Raw genomic sequence first — 24,527 nt, forward strand, 5'->3', positions numbered from 1 at the left:
TACACATAATACATCCAGTAAACATGTTAAAAAACCAAAGCCTGGATTAGGTGTTTTAAGTTTCCCTTTACTACAACTCCTACATTGCTTTTTAATTCATACAACTTTTGAAAGGTTATGAGAATAGGGAATCTACAGGACAGGTTTTAGGTCATGGACCTTTTAAAGTAAGTTATCCTCCATCACTTAACAAATGTAGAGTTACATAGGAGAGTTTTCACTGTTACTTTTAAGCCTCGTATGATGTCTACTGTGTTCAAGTTGCATTAATATCTAAAATGTTTCCTTATAATCTGATATAAAACCACAGACCAAAACATTTGCTGACAAGAAGGCAAGGAAAAAGTCAGGAAAAAAGCCAAGTTTAACCATACCCAGTACTTACAGGTCTAACAAGACCAAGAAAGAATTCTTTGCATATTTGGAGCTTATAAAGGAGATTCACTTCCTATTCTTTATCAAAATGCTTAAGATACAACTATAAAGAGGCCTAATGTTTCCTGACAGGTAGATGATCTCATACAAGTAGTTAAAAGTATTATATTAATCTGACAAACTCGGCAAATACTATCTGGAGCTAGAGAAATTCACTATAGGGATAACACACGTGCTGAATTGGTTTAAAGTGTTTTCAGAGGCATTTGGTCCCCTTTGAGCACACACCTGGCGTAGGATTACCTCAGATGCCTGAGGCCAAAAGCTAGGGGAAAAGCTTGAGCAAAAAAGAGGAAGAAGACGGCTAGAGAGAGAAAAAGGGACTGGCAAAAGGTAAGGGCTATGAGTGATCGTCACAGTGTCACAAAACTTGGTTTAGCTTGGTTAAGGGATCCAGGAAGTAATGAGGTGGGACTAGAGGGTGCAAGTCTTCTATTACCGCTGTACAAATTAACTTCCAACCTAACATCCGAAAGCCACATATCCTTGGCCTCCAGGGAAATGTAAATGAACATAAATGGAGTATTATCTTATTTTAAAAAATAGCTGCAACGTTATGCCTTGCTTATTATAAACCTTATTATTTTCATTTGAAAACAGATGTCATATTTTAAATTTAATCCTTACATGCCAAGTGTAGAAAGCATCAGCTACTCACAAGGTTTAGTCGCAGAATTGCCACAAATATCATCTCTTGTGTAGGCTTCTGACTCAAATGTTATTCAGAAGTATTTATGTTTTGCTCTTTTGTTTTTTCAGTTTTGCTTTGTTTTGTTTTAAAGAAAAGAATAATAACACACATGGCTTATTACTGCAACTGGCTCTTATGTTCTCAGATTTCTTCTGATGACAAAAGAAAAGCACTGATTTCATGCCAAGAATATAGCATTTTAAGAGTAAGATGAGCTGTTCCTAATATTTTCCAAAGAGTGTTGACAAGTCAAAGTGAAATACAAAGATTCCTTCAATTTCTTTCTTAGATAATCTTTTGATGTGATACACTATCAGTGATGAAATCCTTGTGGTCTCATAACCACTAAATATAATCTAGATAGAGAGTAATTATTTTTAAAGTCTCATGTGTTTCAGTGACTAACATAGCATTATGATGTACTGCTGAAAGGACTCACTGAAAGTAAACACCGGTTGGAGTTTCATTTTGCTCTGGTGAATGTTGTTGGCCATTTTCCTATCTGAGACCCATCACTAGCTCAAGAGTTGGATCCTACTACATTACTTTCCCACAGTGGAGAAAATAGTATAGCCCAATAACACTTTAAAACATGCTGTTGTGCTAAGTCATCATTCTTGCTAAACATAATTTACTTCTAGGAAAGAGGTGGATTCACCATCATGTTTTGTCAAGCCGAGACATATGAAACTTTGATCTTAGGTTGGTAGTAGGGCACTGTGAGTAATGGTTGCTATGAGTATCAAAACAAATCCTACGTTTGCCCATAAACAATATTTGATTAATGCTAAGGATCAAAATTTCCTTTAAATCTGAGTAATCTGCTCAAGGATATAACAATGAACTCTCCCCTGGGTTCATTTAATCCATGATATGGATGGTAGACCACCTCTCCTCTCCCTATTGATCTGAATAGTTATAACCTTAACTCTTAGATTTATACACTTGCTCTCTGAGATTAATTCAGCATGTTTCCCTTGTATGCCCAGGGAATCTAATTCTAGTTTAGCAATTGAAGATGCAGTTTTTCATGTGAGTTTCAAAAAGGATGATTATCTCTGCAAGAAGACAAGAGTGAGACCTTGCCATGTTTTTCATTTAAATGTGACACAAAGTCTGAATTGACTTTATCCTTGTTTTGATGCAGAGTTCTTCCTACTCCCATAAACCCTAGCAACAGATGCAATCTGTATTTGTTTGGCTTGTCAAACTAAACTTGACTATACAGCAGCAAGGATCAGCACAAAATCTGATCCACCCTTGTAACAATAGTATACATTTCAGAGACTAGGGACTCCACTCACTTGAGACTATCTAAATTTCCTTGATGCTGACATAACTTTGTTCACAAAATATCTGGATATGCTTGATTATATAATGCCTCACTGCTTTATTTAACCTGAAGGGTAAGGTGAATTAAAGATAACTGACAAGTGAGATTTAGTAGGACTTAAGTCTGGTATGAAGAAGCCTCTACATGGAATCCTAATTAAACTAAAATCTTTGTAGTCCTCCTTTTTTTGCTCTATTCTGGCAGGGACCAATGTTTTATCCAGTTAAGAAATGGCAGATTCTAAAAGTTTTTGATGTATTTAATGTGGGAGCTAGGCCCAAAACAAAAGCCTTATGAAGTGGTAATTGTAAAGAATGCATCTCATAGCAAAAAGCTGCTAATCAGTTGTAATTACAGGAAAAATAGTTAATGAATACATAATTAAAAGAGTATCATAGGGCTTCCCTGGTGGCGCAGCGGTTGAGAATCCGCCTGCCGATGCAGGAGACACGGGTTCGTGCCCTGGTCCGGGAAGATCCCACATGCCGCGGAGCGACTGTGCCCGTGAGCCATGGCCGCTGGGCCTGCGCGTCCGGAGCCTGTGCTCCGCAATGGGAGAGGCCACAACAGTGAGAGGCCCGCATACGGCAAAAAAAAAAAAAAAAAAAAAAAAGAGTATCATATATTTTCCAATTATATATAGTTTTTCAGGTACATGAATAAGCAGTATTTCTCAGATTTGTTCTGTCTTCTATGTGATTTTAGATAATACATTCAATACATCTGGTCATTGTAGAGTACTTCCTTCATATTTGTATTACAAAAATACTCTAGACCTAATTTGTATGTCAAATGAGTGATTTTAATACTGTCATATTCTAGACAAGTGGTTCATTTATTCTCTCGAGTTGTTCAATATTTTGCTACTTGTAAATCTAATATTGAGAGCTTTTCCTTTTATTGAACTATAATTGATTTCATTTAACATTTTCATTTGTTGAATTTTCAGCCTAACTTTATTACTAGGTTTTAACAGAAGATGTAAAACTAGAAAAATTACAATCAGTGCCTACCATTTTGCAAACAGAAAATTCCCAAGTCCAAATATGAGTTTGACATAAAAATCATAAAAATTTGTAAAGATAATCTGTAACCATACTGACTAGAATTGGCATCTCTGCTTTCTTCTCACAGTATTCAACTATAGCTTTCTTAATCTTTTCAAAATAGGACTGTGCCAGTTGCAGTGCACTGATTTCAGCTTAGAAGAAAAGCTGCTACTTGCTTGTACATCACGTTTTGTTTTTGTTTTTGTTTTTAATACCCACAGAGGAAAAAGATGAGGCCTGATCAGAACAGCTCTCATGAAAGATCCTCCACTACTGTTTGACCAAAAATTGTAGGGCTCAGATGAATTAGGGACAGTGGGGTATCCTGAAGACATCAAACCCTAGAACTTAAAAAAAGATTGATATAAAATTTATAACATGAAATTTTCCATTTAAACCATTTTTAGGTGTACAATTCAGTGGCATTAAGTATATTCACAATGTTATATAACCATTACCACTGGTCATTTCCAAATTTCTTTATCATTCCAAACAGAAACTCTGTACCCATTAAGCAAAAACTCCCATTCTCCCATCCCCCAGCCAGCCCCTAATGGCACTAATTTACTTTCTGTCTCCATGAATTTGCCTATTTTAGATATTTTATACAAGGGGAATCATAGAATATTTGTCCTTTTGTGTCTGGCTTATTTAAACTGTTTTCAAGGTTCATCCATGTTATAGCTTGTATCAGAACTTCACTCCTTTTTTTATGGCTGAAAAATATTACATTATATGTATATACCACATTTTGTTCATTCATCTGTTGAGGGACACTTGGGTTGTTTCCACCTTTGGCCATTGTAAATAATGCTGCTATGAACACTGGCATACAAGTCTCTGTTTGAGCCCATGTTTTCAATTCTTTTGGGTATTTACCCAGGAGTGGAATTGCTGGTAATATGGTAATTCTATGTTTACATTTAGAAGGAACTGCTAAACTATTAAACTGTTTCCTACATAAGTTGCATCACTTTACATTCCCCCCAGCCATGCACCAGGGTTCCAATTTCTTCACATTCTTGCCAATACTTGGGTGTGAAGTGGTAGCTCACCGTGGCTTTGATCTGTGTTTCCCTAATGACTAATGATGTCAGGTATTTTTCATGTGATTATTGGCCATCTGTATACCTTCTTCAGAGAAATGTCTAAAATGTCTAATAAAAGTCTGCCCACTTAAAAATTTGGTTGTCTTTTTGTTGTTGAGTTACAGGAGTTGTTAATGAATAGAAATATAACTAATGTTTGTGTGTTGATTTTGTATTCTGATAATAATCCTTATTAGATATATAATTTACAAACATTTTCTACCATTTTGTGGGTGGTAAGGATTGCTGGCCACCACCAGAAGCTGGAAAAGGCAAAGAAAGATTCCACCCAGAGCCTCAGAAGGAGCATGGCTGACACCTTGATTTCAGACTTCTAGCGTCTAGAACTATGTTGCATTAAGCCACCCAGTTTGTGTTATTTTTAATGGCAGCCCTAGGAAACTAACACATGTTCAATTTTGATACCTTTTATTTCTTTTTCTTGCCTAATTGCTCTGGCTAGAATTAACACCAATCCTTCTCAAACCCTTCCAACAAACTGAAGAGGAGAGAACACTTCTTAACTCATGCTACAAATCAGCATTATTCTTCTACCAAACCCAGACCAAGACACTGCAAGAAAAGAAAACTACAAATACCACTGATGAATATTGATGTAAAAACTTCAACAAAATACTAGCAAACTGAATTCAGGAGCCTATTGAAAGGATTATACACCATGACTAAATGGAATTTACACTAGGAATGCAAGCAAGGATAGTTAAACATATGAGAAAATCAATCAACATAATATACCGCATTCATGGAAGGGAGGGAAAATCTTAATTATAATCATCTCCATTGATGCAGAAAAAAACATTTAATAAAATTCAACACCATTCCATGATAAAAACACTCAATGAACTAGAAGTAGAAGAGTATTTCCTTAATGTGGCAAAAGTTATATATGAAAAAAATCCAACTAACATCATATTCAATGGTGAAAGATTGAAAGCTTTTCCCCTAAGGTCAGGAAGAAGACAAGGATGCCTGCTTTTGCCACTTCTATTCAACAAAGTACAGATTCTACTTGTTTTCAATGTTTTGGTGGAGGAATGGGAGATTAGAGCTGCCCACTCTGCCATTTTACTGATGTTACTCCCAAACTCTAGAACTTTTATACTACCATCATACATAAAGCAGTACTTATTAAATTCACATATATGCAAATTATAGTACTGGAAAATAAAATTAATAGGTGAAATCAACTGAGTGCCTATAACGAACAGGCTTTGTTCTGAACCTTATTGCCTAATCTGAAATCTTCACAACAATGCCATGAGGTAAGTATTATTTTCCCCATCTTATAAAGGAATAAGTGGTGACTTGGAGAAGTTAAACTATTTGCACAAATTAACAGCTAGTAAGAAACAGAACAGAGCAGTTAATGTAGTCTGACTAAAAAAGCATACATTTAAGTAGCATCCTTGTAACAGTCAGGGTTCCAACAAGCCCTGAGGATAAATTGAGGGGGTTTTACTTACAATGAGATTAATTACAAGGGTATGGGTGGGATGTAAGAGAACCGTAAGGGATGGTGTAGTAAACCTGCACTACCAAAAAGCAGAGCTGTTGCCACCCCTAGAGCTAAAGAGACAGGGGGCTGGAAAGAGAGTGGTGTAGAGAAGGCTTACTGGACAGCAGTGTTAACCTTTAGTAGAGGAACACAGCAAAACTGAGAAAATTCTGAGGGAAGAATCCAGGGGTATAAATATCCTGACCTCCCTCCTTCCCATAACTTGTCAGAGCTCCCCATTAGCTCAACAGCTGGAAGCCAGAAGACAGGGAGGTCAGCCATCTGGGGCAGAGAGCAGGGTGAAGAAGTGTGAAGAATGGATCTATGACAGGAGGTAGGGCAAGTGGAAGATATCCAGTACAACCATGGATACACAGTAGAATTCAGTAAATATGCTTTAAGTTGAGATGCTTCCAACTTAGAGGGAGGGTGAGGAGGGGAAGAAACATTAGTAAAGTCATACAGATCTGTACAGCAGACAAAAAGATGATGGAACAATATAAGCAAATGAATATCTAAAGTTCTCTTTAGCCCCATGATAAGAAAAATTATTAAAAGTACATCTGTGGGACTTTCCTAGGGTGCAGCGGTTAAGAATCTGCCTGCCAATGCAGGGGACACGGGTTCAATCCCTGGTCCGGGAAGATCCCACATGCTGCAGAGCAACTAAGCCTGTGCACAACTACTGAGCCTGTGCTCTAGAACCCACAAGCCACAACTACTGAGCCACCGTGCCACAAGTACTGAAGCCCGAGCACCGAGAGCCTGTGCTCTGCAACAAGAGAAGCCACTGCAGTGAGAAGCCCGTGCACCCTAAAGAAGAGTAGCCCCCACTTGCCGCAACTAGAGAAAGCCCACCCACAGCAAGGGAGACCCAACGCAGCCAAAAATAAATAAATAAAATTTATATTAAAAAAATGTACATCTGTGGATAAAGAATGTCACCAGCCATTTCAGTAAACAAAGGATGTGGCAGTCAGAAAGCCATTAGCCACTGCAGCAGCCCCTGATGATGCACCCTGAAGGGAATTCAGGATGGAGAAAAACAGGATAGTGGCCCAAGGCAGTTAAGATGTATATCAAAGGAATAATTTCAATAAGCTCAGACTCTTGCATCTTCCCATACACAGAAAAGCACTAAAATCATTAACTTGAGATGTCTGTTTTTGTGATTAGCAATAATCTTTTGATGTTCAACTACATTTTCTTATTTTTTTCTTAGCAAAAAGTTCTATATACCCTGGCTCCTCCCTTACCTCTTTGGAAAAGTCCCTTAGAGCTATCCGGGAGGCTATATCCCCAGCTTAAGTCCTCAGTAAGTCCACTGAATAAAACATAATTCTCAAATTTTAGACTGCACATTTTTTTCAGTTGACACATCTCTATACAAATATTTAAAACTGTTTCTCAAAAATTACATCCTGATGTTGGATTGAAGCATTAATAACTGAACATACAATTTGTTCAGTCACTTGTCTACAAGCATGAATAATCATGGAGAGTTTGTTCATGATAGCATCTGGTTTCTGACAAGCAAGACACTGGCTAATTTATTCAGAATGTGATGGGTCTTTATTTATTACCATTATTTTCAAATACTGTTTTACTTCATCTAAATAGTCTTGCTTCCAGATTTCCTTCATATGTTGAACTTTTAAATGTATTCACACTGTGATAGACTAGCATTTCACAACATGACAAATGGTTTATAATTTATTATTTAATGAAAGAAATGAGTTATCCTTTTACTTGTATATATGTTTTGACCTTTATGATAAAGTAAAATCAGAATAAACATAAATCTGGAGATTAACGCAATGAGTGGGATGTTTGGAAACATCTGACATATTTAAGAAGAATCAGTTATACAGGTCCACTTATTAGATACATCTTCCAAATGGTGAATGCTTTCTGAAAGTAGAGCCTTAAGCTTGTTAGCACTTAGAGCATAAACGTTTATTTCAGGTCTTGGGTTCATACCCTGGGAGAAACTATTGTGATCTGCGAAAAATCAGAACAAGTCTATTTTTAAAAAACAGGACAAACGGCAGCATTCAGACTCAAAAGCCTTACTTGCTCACTGAGTTAAGGGTATGGCTTAGAGTCATATAGACTCATGTTGCAATCCTGGCTCTGACATAAGCAAATTAGATAAACTCTGAGTCTCAGTTTTCCTCATACGTAAAATATGAGTAAATAATGCCTCCCTCATAGAACTGTTATGAAGAATAAAAAGAGATTACATATGAAAGTACTTATCACGGTGCTTAGCACACAAACACCAGTCAATAATTGGGATTACTATCACTGTAAAGATTTCTTCCTAAGGCTATATATTATGGGGAATCCAGAAATATGTGATTCTCAACAGTATTTCTATGGGTTGAATGTATTGATATGCATTGTAATTGAAAACTGGTCTTTTTCATTGGAATGAAATGACAATACAGATTAATGTAGCAGTAGCAGTACTGTGGTGGTAGTAAAATAATAATAATTATAATAAACTTACATCAAAATAATTCAGACACCATGGCTTTAGTTCTAAAATGTCCTCATTTACTTATTAAAATTGCATATTAGTCATTTACTATATTGACTTTCTCTGAAACAGGTATATTTAGATTATTCCCTGTCAGACACTAGATACAGTTATGTAAAAGAAGGGTGAGTGATTTAAGATTTATAGCTAATATACTCAGATATTCTTTAGTTTGGTCAATTAAGCTTCTTCATCAACGATGGCTGTAATTTAGTGTCAAAAGCCAATACTACCATTAGCTCTGTACTTCTGAGACAAGGATTATTGGATGCTTAAAATGGTCTAGGACCAAAAGTCTTAAAGTTCTCGCTTGACTATATTTCCATTGATCACCATTCTGGATTACTCAGTTTATTTGTATAAGCTATCTGCAGGGAGGAAACTATCTCTGTTACTTTGCCAGGGGCAGATTCTTCCATCCTTTTAGAAAAAGGGCCTGTCCTGGTTTATTAATGTTGCCTACATCTAGATATGTTTTTTTAAAACAGCTTTACTGAGCTATGATCAACATATAACAACATGAATATTCAAAGTGTACATTTTGATAAGTTTGACAGAAGGATTTGTAAACAAGCCCATTTGGCTCTCATACTCCCTATTCTCTAACTTGCCTTTTATAAAAAAATAAAGGTGATGTTTTTGCCCTCCAAAAGCTACTCTGTTTTATTTTTCAAAATGTTTAAGAACATAGCCAGAAGAGAGCGAGGTCATTTTACTGTTTCATAGTCCTCATATTTGAAAGTTGATATCCTTCCTGAATTCTCTATCATCATAAAGCTTTGAGCCTATAGTAAACAAAACCCCTAAATACAACAAATTCCATCATAGTCAGCTTTCAGAACCTCTAATCAAGCCCCAGTGTTTTTCTACAATGGAAGGAATTGAAGCTACTTCTTGTAATTTCAGGAAGTAGATAAAAACAAAAACACCAAAACTAAAACAAAACACCTTAGGCTATCATTTGAAGTTTCCTAAGCTTAGTATTGACCCTGATGCTGCACAATGAGGAAAAAAGCTTGAATTCTTTTACTGGGAAAAGGTAGACAATCTCTTCTATGTAAGACTATAGACAGATATTCAAAGCTCATTTGATATGCAATCAGCTTCTGAAGAAATACACTTTTAGACAATCTGTTGCAGTGGGCAGGTAAATAACTCATCATGATGTCATATGACATTTCTGTGTACACTTACCTCTGCTGTGTGCTTTGCCACATTCCCCACGATGACAATGACCTTCCCTTTGAAGCTCTGGAGCACAGAAGTGTAAGGTCCTTGGGTAAGCTCCCCTTCCGCAGTAAATGCAGTGCTGAATGGAATGTTGATGCTGCCTGAAATGTGACCCCGAATAAAACTGAGAAAAAAAGTTAAGGAAAACATTTATTTGTGTGCAGACTTGAATGTGTGAGAGAAGCTCACAGAGGTAATTGATTCTCAGAAGACAGTACCATTAAAATCAAACACAAATGGAGACCAGACTTGAAAATTCCGAGCAGAGGAAACCAGTTTAATCATACAAGCGAAGATTTAGCTTATTTTGCAAGACAAGTGAGGCTAACTTGACCTGGGTCACTTGTTTATGTCTCTGAAAATCATAAGAGAAACTTAAATTGTTCCCCTAAATTGATATGAGATGATCACTAACCAATTCCCTTTAAGAAAATTCTAATATTGTGACCAATCGCTGAAAAATAGTCACTGCTGCTTTTTAACAATATACTTCTGAGCCTCACTCCATGTTTTGGTTCCACCGCTCCTGGTTTGCAAACTGTTTGGTGTGTGCACAATAAACTTTTACTAATTACTACTTCAGGTATTCATCAGTTTTACTTTTTTTTCTTTTTCTGAACATTTGACAGTTCTAAACATCTTCCACGCTCACATGAGTATTTTATTTAAACAAAGTAAGGCACCTCTGCAGAAAAAAAAGTTAAATGTGAAAATGAAATGAACAAGTGAAAGGGAGAAGACTAGCCAAAGATATGAAGAAGACTTTCCCGATTAAATGAAAGTGATCAGAATGCAACAACTAAATGGTAGTCACATAGCCCGTACAATATTCATGGTTTTCAGTTCATTACTATTATTATGATTATTTTAAAGATCTGAAATATAGCCAAATGGATATTCTCCGATCTAACTTGATAAGGCAAAAGCTTATCTACTTTGGGCAAGCAACTGCTAAATGGGACTCTATTTAGAATTGTTAGAGGTCCTTAGCACTGGCTGGAAACATTTCTGTTGTTGGTTTATTTCTCAAGTAAACTTAGCTATTTCCATTCTTTCCAATTTTATGTTCTCTAAAGAGGGTGATGTTTTACTATATTTGTACTTTAGAAGGGTTTTAATGATTTCATTGACTACTGTAATTCTGGAATTAAAAGCTTGTGTTAAGCTTAAAACATTTAGAAATATCATAAGATCTTAAAGAAAGAAATATTCCTTCAAAAGTAATTAAAAAGTACAATTTTAAAAAGTGAAATTAAAAAGATGATTCTTCATACAGAGTCTGTAGAGGAAGATTCTGAAATATTATTATTAATCAAATAACTTCTCAAAAAAGCATAAAATAAGAACTGCGAAAACTGCTCTGAAAGAGATGTATATGATGTATATGCTTTGATAGGATATATCAATTTGGGGAGGACAGGGAAGGTTTCCACTAAGGAACTAAGTGATGGCCGAGGTAAAATTTGAATACTTAATACAAGTTAGTTAGGCAACAGGATGGAATGGAGGTGGTATAGGGTGGTGGAAAGGACAGACATTTTCAGGCAGAAATGTCAGGCATATATTGGGGAGGAACATGACCAGTCAGGAGAAAGGAAGGAAGGCCAGTACTGGTGTAGAGAACAAAGACAGCATGAGATAAGATGAGCCTGGAAATGGATGCAGAGGCCAGATCATACAGGGCCTTGCAGATCATGTTGTTAATATTGGTCTTTATCCTAGAGCAATGAAAATCAGAAAGTATTTTAAGCAGAGAAGTAACAGATCACATTTGCACTTTGGCAACAATGTGGAGAAAGGCCAGAAGGGGAGTGAATGTAAAGATTAGTTTATAAGACGTGTAGGCAGTATCTCATCTCCTCACTAACAATCACTGATAATGACCATGAAGAGATGTTTTTGTTCAATAGAAGCATTTTCCCCTAAACTTCCACTTTAGATGTGTTCTTTACAAAATGGAAAAGTCGTAGAGTTTTAAAAAGTTATGTCACAAGCAACGACTATTCCCCTATCCCCCCAAAAAGACTCATTTGTCATTCCTGTAGAAGGGGGAAAATTATAATTATTTATTGACATGACAGTTTCTCAGTTGCCCCAGTTTGTAGGTTAATCTTTAGAATACTACTTCTCTTGTTTCTCTGTCTCTCTTTTCCCCTCATTAATGGAGAGAGGAGAAATTTGAGGCTCCTACTCTCAAGAATGATGGTGAAGGTTGAACACATATCTTAAATTTCTAGTCAGCTGTTGCTTCATCCTTTTTTCTTTAAAGAAGGCATCTGGCATTAATAATGAGGGAAAGGACATAAAAAGTTCTGAAAAATGAAATGAGAGGTAGAATAAATATTATCATCCCAGGGTATACTGTTTAATTACAGTCTTCTAGAATGAATAGAGAATTTATGATAAGGAGATCACCCTTAAATTTCATCAGCACTAGTTTTTCAACCATTTATAATTACTCAATACTCAAAATATCAACTGCAGTTTTCATGAACAGAAATGACTTTGTCCTCAGCATATAATTACTCCGATACCACTTTAATCTTCAATAAGGACATACCTTAAAATAAAAATGACTGATTTTTCAGAAACTCTGAACCTAACAGCTCAATTATTCTCAGCAAATATATCTACATCTGCTAGTCTGAATCAATTGGCAGAGAGAGTTTCTGGGTTTATCAAACAGCCAGTATCAACCATGAACATTTTTCCTTTCTAGTGCTTTTTGAATAGCAAAAGCAATACAAATCTATCCTAGTCAAATGCTCTAGCAGACATGTCTGCACTGCCTGCCCACCTCCCACCTTCTTGTTTGAAAGGAGCTCAACTACTGACCCTGATGAAAGGGTGAACCTAGGCTGTCATGTTTGTATCAGGTGATCCTGCCACGATCAGGACTGACAGGATAGGAGGGAAGGGATGAGTGAAGGTGGATATCTGACACAGGCTAATATCCTGTGTCAGATAGGCTGAACCAGTTAGATTCTCTCCCTTCAAAATCAAAATAAAAGATAAAAGACAATGCTCAGGCTGTGTTAAGCTTGACAATGCAAAGTCACATTTGAGTGCCTTCTATATATATTTTATTCAGCCACATGTTAAAAAATTAGTGACTCTAGAAATAAAATTATTTATTTTACAAGATAAATTCTATAAATATTTGGTTTTAAAAAAAGTACCCATCTGTATCCAAATACTCAATATCTAATATCTGTATCTAAAATCATAGATAAGCATCTAGATGAGTTTGTGGGTTCAATATCACCAATTTATTATGTGCTTTTAAAGAAGACTTTAGTATGTCATACAAGTATGTAATAAACTTATCCTAGAATTTTCTTTTGTGCTTTATGGTTTGATGTTTTTTAAAAAAACCACTAGATTAAATGTTAAAATGCTTGACAAAGTAAGATTGCAAGAGAGTCTTATGGGTAAGAGAAAAGCTATAATCCAAAATGCAAAACTTTTTCAAACATTTTTCAGGCTATTTTAACACTTTGGAAGATAAGACAAAAAAGAAAAAAAAGTCTTAAACCACACTTCCCCTATTCTTAGTTTAGTTCAATCAAAATAATCCTGGAAGACATATAAAAGCACTCATCCAAGAACACTCTTGTCATAAAAATTCTAGTGCAAATAAAATTGGGTAAGCACAAATGCTTGTAGACAGAGTGGTCAAACCTGTAAATAGCTATCCTTAACTGTGAGACTGGCAAATAGCAGAGGAGAATGAGACTGGTCTAGTTACACATTAATATATTTACAATGAACATTTTCTTTTTAAGTAAGTTGGACAATGAAGACAATTTCGGTTATTTAAGGATCTTGTTTCCTTGGTAATTATTTACATTTCACTGCCTACATTAGAAATTCTCATATGACACAAACATCATATGATGAAGCAGAACTTTTTAAGGCAATTTCTAAACACAGGAGAGGCTGTCAGATTATACTGTAAAGGTAGGCTGTTGAATACTATTTTTAACCTTCTGAGTCTTTCATAATCATAATAAAATATTAGGTGTTGAAAAATGAGCACAGAATAGATTCTGTACACTTTGTGTTAATTGGACAGAATACGTAAGGTAAAATAGAAGTTGATTTCTGACATATAGTGACTGATTAATCCTGGGCAAAACATGGCAAGAAGAGCAAAATGATACAGAATACACTGAGATAAGCACTTTCTCCATGTTCTAAGGATGTAAGTTTTACTTCCTTGTACTGCAGTGGAAGACAAGTATGTATAAGTTCTTAATAATAAGGTAGTATTAGAGATGAACATGCAACAATATATATTTTAGGATTATGACTGTTACTTCATTGCTTTCCTTATATTCTACACAAAAATCTGGACTCTTTGCATTTGCCTTTTGCATTTAGAAAAGCCACTGCTTGTCAGCATAAACACAGGCATGGGGTAAACAATACCCACACTTAAAGAGGTTCTATAGTGAGTGTACTACCCAACAGACAGACACTATACTGTAAACTTAAAAAGCTTCAGCTTCAAAGTACCCAGTTTAGAGAGTATTAAGGCAATAGAAGCCCAAGTATTTATGTGGTAATTAGTCCCAACCATATATACATCTTGACAGTGTACTTATAACAATGTCCACCATAATTTTCAGATTGGTTTTGGCAAAAACCACAATAAAAAACAATGGCACACATAACTTTTATCTTTCAATGTTTATAAGACATTTTTGCTATTAGGATTTTTGATGATGTCTTTGAAGGAATTAAAAGATACAAGACATGATTAAAGAAGTCAGCAGTAATTACAATGAAATCTCTTATATGGAATAACAGTAGCTATAAAAAAAAAAGCATCTAGTTATTATAGCAGTCACCAAGTCAGGTGTTTGTACCTTAAATTTTGTGATAAAAAGAGTTGGTTTATTAGAACAATATTAACAGGTAAGGATGATATGCATTATCTTGTAGGTTTCTAAGATACGAAGACCTTCCTGTATTCATAAGTCAGTCTATATAAAAGTACTACCAGTAGATGCATCATACTTTAATCAAGCAGATAGAAAAATGTATCAGTTCTAAGAACAACATAGGTACACCATATAGGTAAATTACATAGGTACATGTTCACATTCCAGAAAAATTCTTCACTTTACTAAAAGATTTTAAAATTCCTTTAAAATATTTAATGGCTCAAAATTCAACACAGAAATAATCTCATGTTTTCTAAATCCTAAAAGGGCACAGCATTTCTCACTTAGTGACATTATACCTCTATACAAAGCATACTAGTGTCTTACCAGACCACTTCTGAAGGTATGTGTACTTTTATGTGGGCTTGTCTGTTTGCTATGTTAGCTAATTATAATTAGTGTTAAAGAGCTCAAAGTAAATGTTATACCTTTAATATTAATATATCAAAAGCCAAAAGTTTCCTATTATATAACTAAATAGCATTAACTGATATAAAAATTATATCTTTAGATATCATTTTTTCTTGCTAAATCTATTGTTGCTTTCCTTGAACAGCACCACCGTCCCCAAGTCAGTCTAAAACCTCATTTTTGTCATCTCAGTAGTGGCAACATTCAACTGTAGTGTACTAATAAATAGCATCCTCCTATCCCTAGTCCCATTTTCACTTGCCTATTTCAGACACTCACTACCTTGAGCTTAGACTATAGCAGTAGCTTTCTGTTTTCTCCAACTCTCATCTTTTCCCTTGGAAATCCATTTTATTCACGATGTTACATTAAAAATTTTGAAACACAGTTCTGATAATCACATCCATGCTGAGAAACCTTCCATGGCTGCCTATAAGACAAAGCCCAAATTTCTCAGTTCAGCCCCTGTGAATAGAACCGAACTATTTACTCCAATCCCAGCCAAACTGAATTACATAGTTTCCAGTATATGTTCTGTCTAGTTCCTGTTTTTTTTCTCTGCCTAAATAGCTTTTCTCCATATTTTTGAGTGTTCAAGTATTACCCATGCTTTGAGAGTTTTCTCCATGAAAGTTTCCCTTCCCACAGTATCTGTTTATCTCTCATGACAGCAATTTGATTTTAAATAAAACATACGAATGTACCTGACTTCCACTAAGACTTTAAATAATTTAGAGGAAGGATCTGTATTTATCTCATCTATGAAACTCTTACAATGCTTAATACAGTATCTAGAATACATCTAACATATTTGTTGAGTAAATAGATTTCAGAATTGTGCCAAACCTAGAGTAACTAGTGGCAGCTGCAAATACGCTAAATGCCTCCTGGCCTTCCTAGCTATTGGCACCACTACCTATCAATACTTGTAAGTGCCACGATACAGAATTTTCTTTTGTCAAAATACTGTATGAGAAAAAAAGAAAGAAACAGCAACAGAAGTCATTTTCCTGGATTTTCTCCAGCACAGATACCAACCCAAAGGGTCTAGTAAAACTAGGTTATTTCAGGGTGAAGCTAGAGACCTCACTCTCTGTGACTGCAAATATGAAGGAATATTTATGCACATCAAATCTTTGGGGTGATTCTATCCTTCTAGTCTTGCCTGCACCATTACCTCCATTCTCATCCTTCTTCTCACTGCATTGATCTCTCTAAAACACAAATCTGAGCATGCCACTTACCTGATTAAAATTCTCTAATACTCTCACAGCCTATGGAATAAAACCCAAACTTCTTAGCATGTTATGCAACATTCTCTATAAGCTGCCTTTGCCTACTTTAGTTTCACTTCCCACCATCATATACTCCAGCCATGCACACCCAGAGTACTTGTAATTCCCTGAATGTGTCTTCCTCACCCTCTGTGCACCCATACACTATGTTTTTTTTTCAGTCTGAAATGTCCTCTTTCTCTTCATTGCTAGGGTGACTTCCACTTGTCTTTCAAGACCCATTTCAGGCATCACCTGGCTTAGGTGACCATCCTTATATTCCCATGGCTTTCTGAGTATGCCTCAGACATAGAGCATTTTTATACTGTATTGTATTACCTAACGTGTCTTAGCCACAAGATCGTGAGCTCCTGTTGGGCAGGGGCTCTGATTTAACCTAGCAAAGCAGGTTCTCATGTAGGAATGACTCAACGATTTTTAAAAATTAATTAATTTATTTGTTTTTAAATTTTTGGCTGTGTTGGGTCTTTGTGGGCTATGTGAGGGCTTTCTCTAGTTGCAGCGAGCGGGGGCTACTCTTTGTCGCGGTGCTCGGGCTGCTCATTGTCGTGGCTTCTCTTGTTGCGGAGCACGGGCTCTAGGTGCGCGGGCTTCAGTAGTTACGGCACACGGGTTCTAGAGCACAGGCTCAGTAGTTGTGGCACACGGGCTTAGTTGCTCCGCAGCATGTGGGATCTTCCCAGGCCAGGCATGGAACCCATGTCCCCTGCATTGGCAGGCAGATTCTTTTTTTTTTTTTTTTTTGCGGTATGCGGGCCTCTCACTGTTGTGGCCTCTCCCGTTGCGGAGCACAGGCTCCGGACGCGCAGGCTCAGCAGCCATGGCTCACGGGCTTAGTTGCTCCGCGGCATGTGGGATCTTCCCGGACCAGGGCACGAACCCGTGTCCCCTGCATCGGCAGGCGGATTCTCAACCACTGCGCCACCAGGGAAGCCCTGGCAGGCAGATTCTTAACCACTGTGCCACCAGGGAAGCCCTGACTGGCTGATGCAATGAGACTGATGGCACTCAGGAACTGGGGCAATGGATGGGTGTCAGAGCAAATAGGATCTCTTCAACAATTAATGTACTTCTCACAACTAACTATTAATCCAGACACTGGAGACATTTTTCAGTAGAGGCTATCATATATTCCCACATTATACAAGGGCCATTCAGATATGGGAATACAACTGGATAGAAATTATAATTCAAGTAGCTTAAACCTAGATCCAAATGAGATGAAAAAAAATCTTACTAAGCCTCCACATTATCTATCTTGCTCTGAACACAAGTATCTCTATATTACTTTGAAGACTTTTTTAGAAGTTAATTCTTCAGGACACAGAGACAAGAGCAATACTAGCATTTACTAAGGAGGAGTAATGTGGAGTAATAATGAAAACAATTGAGTTTATGTGTTTTTCAAATTAAAAAAATTAAGCCTGAGGTGGTTTTTCCTATAGCTTCTGATATTTAAAAAAAAAAAAGGTAAGAGTTTTACAAATAAAGCTGCAAAAAAAGCCTTGACTTCAAGGAAATGAGAATACATTCTTTTGAAGTATTTATGTTCATAGGTAACAGTTGGACCCACATTTACATGGCTAAGACCACACTTAATATGAACTCCAGGAAATTTGAAACTAAATATTTAGAAATATTAAAGAAAACAACAGTTTAACTTGCGTATTATTTTTAAAGCAATTAATATTAGTACTTATGAAATTTATGCCACATGAGAAACATTTTTTATTGCCTCTTTAAAATATTCAATTATTGATATTATTATTGATATTCAATTATTCAAATATTCAATTATTATTTGCTCTGAAATCTCCATTATGTATTGAAGAACAAACATAACTGACCTGAACCTTTACCTAGATTAACAATTCATGTTTCTTTCTTTTTTTTTTTTTTCATGTTTCTTTCTTATACAAACAAAAATAAAATAGGATTTCAACAAAAACTTAGTTGTTTAGCCTCCCTTATATAAGCTGTTTAGCTCTAATATTAAGAATGTAGACTTGATTCTCTCTAGGGTTCCTTCTTATTGTAAAGTTGGGATTATGTCTTTATTGCCAAGTGTGTGAAGTCTATCTTCATGTCCTCCAGCTTTCCCTTTCTGTATTCCTCTTCCCTACTGGTCCCCACCGAGGTTAGGGGTAGTTCCCTCAGATTGTTGACATGCTTCTCCTCACCTACAACCATAAAAACTGATAATAGATTAAAATATGACCTCTTGCAGGGTATTTTTATTTTAAGTGGGAATTTTTTTTTTTTTTTTTGCGGTATGCGGGCCTCTCACTGTTGTGGCCTCTCCCGTTGCGGAGCACAGGCTCCGGACGCGCAGGCCTAGTGGCCATGGCTCACGGGCTTAGTTGCTCCGCGGCATGTGCGATCTTCCCGGACCAGGGCACGAACCCGTGTCTCCTGCATCGGCAGGCGGATTCTCAACCACTGCGCCACCAGGGAAGCCCTTAAGTGGGAATATTTATATCACAAGCTAAATGACTAAAGCTTTAACAGAACTTCAGGTGATGGGGTTCAGGACATGCTACCTTAAATTACGGCATCTTGATATACTGAATATCTTAAGCTGAAGAAATTTGAGAAATGTCATGTGTAGGAAGGACTTTCTGACCTTCCCATGAAACAGGTCATAAAACCTTCTACTGAGAAGTGCCCTCCTTATCCCCAGAGGATAGGTACATCCTTACCTTCAAGACAGAGGAACACCAAGAGGAATCTGAATGGACAGGCCTTGCTAAGTTTTCCTCAGTTTATTACGAAAGTCTACTACACTTAGCTCAAATCCCTTTTGCCCTATCACATTTTCCTCTGACTGTTCACTCTTCATCAGACCTAGCTTAAAAACACTCAGGTTTAACCACTTCTTTAGGTTTTCCTTATGAAGGCTCCCATGTCATGTAAAACTTATATTAAATAAATTTGTATACTTTTCTCTTGTGAATTTGTCTTCTGTTACAGGGACCCAAGCCTAGAACTTAGAAAAGTAGAGAAGAGGGCTTCCCTGGTGGCGCAGTGGTTGAGAATCCGCCTGCCGATGCAGGGGACGCGGGTTCGTGCCCCGGTCCGGGAAGATCCCACATGCCGCGGAGCGGCTAGGTCCGTGATCCATGCTTGCTAAGCCTGCGCGTCCGGAGCCTGTGCTCCGCAACGGGGAAGGCCACAACAGTGAGAGGCCCGCCTACCACAAAAAAAAAAAAAAAAGAAAAGTAGAGAAGAAAAGATATTTTTCTTCCCCTACATGCATAGGAGAGTTCTAGGGAGTGGTAAGGCTGTCTTTTGAATTCATCGGTAGACAGTAACTTATTTTGCTGAAGGATAATGTTGCCTCCCTCCTTTTCATAAACAATCATTTCAATCATTTTACTTAGGTAAAGAAAGGTGACATGAAAGTTAATTTTAAACATTTACTCTCCTGAAAACACATATGAGGAAAACAATTTTCACCCATATGAAGATGAATCACCTATATGAAGAACTGTATTAGCCAAATTTTCCTGTTTTAATGATCCATAAAAGCAAAATAGAGGATAAAAATTATATACAGAGACTATAAACAATTTGAAAAACATTATAAACAACACTTCAAATGTAACTTTCTTTGCAGAAGAAAAAGGTGTTTTAACAGAGTTTCTTTTTTTTTTTTCTCCTCTACTGTATAGAACTATAATTTGTTGGCATGGGAGAAATAAAATTATTTTAAAAATATAGTAGCATTAAATATTTATTCATTTCTTAAACAGATAGAAAAAGTCATGTTAATCCCAGAGTTTAACTGAAAAATTAAGAGTTAGTCTACAAAAATGACTCCTTCAAAAAATATGAGGATTTCAATAGGCTTAATGTGTTAGTTTTAAAATATCAGCATCTTAGTGATAGTTTTGGGAAAATTTAATTAAAAATATTTTGAATATACTAAATCTTATAAATTAAGTTACTATAGCAGGAAAGAATCTTTCTAACATGCTTCCTTTCTCAAAGCATTCAAAATTTGCTTTCCAATATTTAAAAGAGTTAATTTTTCCTTGACTCTGTGGCTGTGTCAGTATAAAGACAACTATTAGATTTATTTAGTTGGGATTAGGCCCCATACATACAGAGGCACTGAAAGCAATAGCTGAGTTTGTGTGTAAGATTTGAAACAATGTGTACTGTGTCTGAACACATAGTTTGGAATCAATACATGCCTCAGTCATTAATTTATATTAACTGATTTCTCTCAGTCTTGTTTATGCTTGCTTAACAGTCCTATGAAGAGACCAAACAGCCACCTGCATAAAGCTTGGAGAATAAAGCTTAGGAACATGAGGTTGGCTCTACCAATTGTCAGTTATATGGCCTTGAGCAAGTTGCTTAAGCCTTTTCAAGCCTCAGTTTCTTCATCAGAAAACAGAGATACTATTTTATGCCATGCTTGGCACACTGTGAGAGCTTAATGATAGCTATTACTGGAAGTCAATTCACTTGAATCTATTAAATCTTAATAAATCTATTCATTCTAAGTGCCTCTTGTTTTAAAGTAACAGGTAAGGCATAATACTGCCACCATGTACATTTGCATTTTCAACAGGACAGTGAAAAGTCTTTAACCAACAGCGTAAGTCTCTAATGATAGATTTTTAGGAATCAGTGATTACAGGCATCCAAGCAATTAAGGGCATGTTAGTAACTCTAAAATCACACTGTAGAGATTTCTGACTGTCCCATACCTTCTGGCTTCAGTGACTTTACCTCCTCTGACTTCCTCTCTTACTGTACTGGTATCCTTGCTGGTTCAAAATGGCCAGGCATGTTCATAGATCAGGGTCTCTGCCTTCGCTCTTCCTTCTGCATAGAATATTGCTTCCTGCATCATTTATAGCCTGCCTCTTTACATCATCCAGCTGTGCTGAAATATCACATTTTCCCAGTCTTTCTTCAGTACTTTGTCAAACCCTATCACTCTCTATCCTTCTCCTTGCTTTATTTTTATGTATAGCACTTATTGCTATTTAAGACCATATGATACATATACTTATCTATTTCTCCAATTAAAATGTCATTTCCATGACTGTAGGGGAATTTGCCATTTTGTTTACCAACAAATCCTCAAAATCTATACACTACTGACTAGCACACACTAAGACAACCAGTAAATATTTGTTGAATAAATGAATGTGAGATTACATGAATATTTCTAGCTCTAAATTCTGATTCTACTGACTTTTTATGAGTACAGTCTTGCTTCTGGATTTAAAAGAAGAAAGGTCTCAGAAATCACTGGATCACTTACAGAATTCAAAAAGACTTATATATTGCCAACTGTCTCCTTATAACATTGAAGGGAAAATTCAATGGGTATAGGTAAGAGAGTGTGGGACACTGTGTCTGCCATCCTGACTTTTCTCTTTATATATTCTGGGGAATTTCTAGGTGCCAAACCTAGTGCTGGGGCTACAGAAATTAAAAGGACATGAGTCCTATCCAAATCTTGCTTCTCTTATTCAGAGATTACTTTCCTGTTGATGCAGTTTTTGTCTGTACCACTTATTTAGTATATAATACATACTGTCTTTACTCTTTATTTTGCACATGAAATATTTTAATGTTTTATGTTCTTCATACCAAAAGCAACCTAGTGAATAAGAACTATAGTTTATACCTTCTTCTTAAAAAAATTATCTACAGCACTACAGAGAGTAATATTTATTGGTTGCTATTAATAATAATGACATCTAAAAAAATCAAACATCACACTTCTACCATATTAATCTGAAGCACTTAATTTATGAATCTCTTCATTACTATGCACACACTTTTTCCATTTCTTTAATTACTTGAGCACAGGATTTAAGATTAACAGAGTTAGATGGGACTTCCCTGGTGGTGCAGTTAAGAATCCGCCTGCCAATGCAGGGGACACGGGTTCAATCCCTGGTCCGGGAAGATCCCACATGCCTTGGAGCAACTAAGCCCATGCACCACAACTACTGAGTCAGCCCTCTAGAGCCCGCGAGCCACAAATACTGAGCCTCCGTGCTGCAAGTACTGAAGCCCGCGCTGCTAAAGCCCGTGCTCCACAACAAGAGAAGCCACTGCAATGAGAAGCCCACACACAGCAACGAAGAGTAGCCCCTGCTCACTGCAACTAGAGAAAGCCCATGCGTGGCAATGAAGAACCAATGCAGCCAAAACTTAAAAAAAAAAAAAAAAGATGGATAGAGTTAGACATGTTACTTATTTCTTCATAACATAATCAAATGGGTATGCATCATAAGACATTTTATTTTATTTTTTTTTTTTTTGCAGTACGCAGGCCTCTCACTGTTGTGGCCTAGATTCTAGAGTATAGAGCATCAAGGCATGCTTTACAAAAATCTGACAGATGATGAAAATATAAGGAGAAAGACTGAACTATTACTATTTTGTAACTTTTCATACTTTAATGCCAAGCAAAACCACCAGAAGTTATGGTACATTTAATATTAAAATGTCAGTGGAAAATACTCTAACATGTTCTCTATAAGCCAGTATTTTGAAAATTATAATAAATAAAAGTTCAGTGTTGAGATCTGGCTCACTTTCCTCTCTAGGCTATGAGGTAGACAAAGTAAATACTTACCCTTCATCTTTGCTAAAGTTTTATCTATACCAGGAAGGATTCAAATTCCCACAAGAACAGCAATATACAGCAGTGAAACACAAAAACCAAGAAAACAGCCCACTGTTCTGGTGTTGTCTGGGAAATATTTAAAGGTTTCTGGTATGTAATGTTATCTTATGAAACATTATGCAAGTCTGTTCTGGCATCCAGTTTGAGAGTTATTTAGCTATCTGAATTCACAGGAATCCCAGCTATGTTCATTGTTCCTACCACATGCCCTTTAAGTTAAAAGGAAGAGATGTGAATGAAGCAGTACCACCCTTTAAAACCTCATGTGTAAAGGATACTCTTCACTATTCCGGATGTCAACTACCAGGAGCTTTGGTTTACTGGACTTTGTCTTCTTGGTGGGTGTTTTGAAGTGGCCTGTCACTGTAAGCTCACACAAGTCAATCAGGTCCTCTGCTGAAATCCGGGGCGATACTTCTGACTTCAGGTCATTTAATGGAATGGATTCTCTTGACTGAAAAAAATGCACAAACAACACAAACATTGAGAACATTATAGAGAGACAAACTAAAGCCAGTACAGAATATCTTCAGGTTTTTTATATCAATTACTATAGCATACGGGAGAACAGGAAACTGTATCTCATTTTAGCAGTGTACTGTGTAACCGTATTCCCTACCACTGATGTTTACTTTTTTATTAGTCACACATATAGGAAAGCATTATTCTTTTGTTTCACTACAAGTTCCTGGCTCAAATGTGATAGAAAGAGATGAGGCAGAACTGACTGATTTAAGAAAGATTTGACCTTGGTGTTGGTTCCAATCAAATGCATCATATGTGAGGAGTTTTTTTCAAAGGAAAGACTGATTGCCTTGTGAAATGGTAAGAACAGAAGGAGAGAGGAATCACTGACAATTCATAACTTTCTGAAATTTTTTGTGTGTATCAGCAAAGAACTTTAATACGTTGCATGTTCTTCTGCAAATTAACTTTAGGAGATTAGTAAGTTATATTTTGGGCAAATTATACTACTTTGGTTTTGTAAAAAAATAATTATAATATAAAAATACAGAATCTAGCTTTCCTTTTATTAGACAGTTTCATATGCAATTTTACTATTCATTATACAATATCCACTTAGGGGCATAAAAGTAAAACTTCCTCTATACAATTTACGTCTTATTTAGTATCACTGACATTGGTATTTTCCTGTGTGACTAGGGTTTCAAATTCATGGAACTTTGTTTATTGACAATGGACAAGAATTTAGAATAACTATAGAACAGCTCTGAAAATGTCTGCCCAAGAACCTGTACATATAATTATCATTTATCATTTCTGCCCAAGAACCTGTACATACAATTACATTAAACTTAGATATCCA

The 24,527-nt window shown here is 36.3% G+C and overlaps 1 protein-coding gene across 3 annotated transcripts in view; it reads right to left on the reverse strand.

The window, feature by feature from the left end:
* TBCK (TBC1 domain containing kinase) overlaps positions 1–24,527 on the reverse strand; it is a 228,583-nt gene that overhangs the window by 16,712 nt on the left and 187,344 nt on the right. For all 3 annotated transcript variants that reach the window (XM_067036443.1, XM_059065826.2, XM_059065825.2), the window contains exons 24-25: positions 23,479–23,654; positions 9,849–10,008 (exon numbers count right to left, since the gene is read on the reverse strand). In XM_067036443.1, coding sequence (XP_066892544.1) covers positions 9,849–10,008; positions 23,479–23,654 — 336 coding nt within the window. The remainder of the gene's footprint in view (positions 1–9,848; positions 10,009–23,478; positions 23,655–24,527) is intronic.

The sequence above is a fragment of the Kogia breviceps genome, chromosome 6 (genome assembly GCF_026419965.1).
Source record: "Kogia breviceps isolate mKogBre1 chromosome 6, mKogBre1 haplotype 1, whole genome shotgun sequence".
In the NCBI taxonomy this organism is placed as follows: domain Eukaryota; kingdom Metazoa; phylum Chordata; class Mammalia; order Artiodactyla; family Physeteridae; genus Kogia; species Kogia breviceps.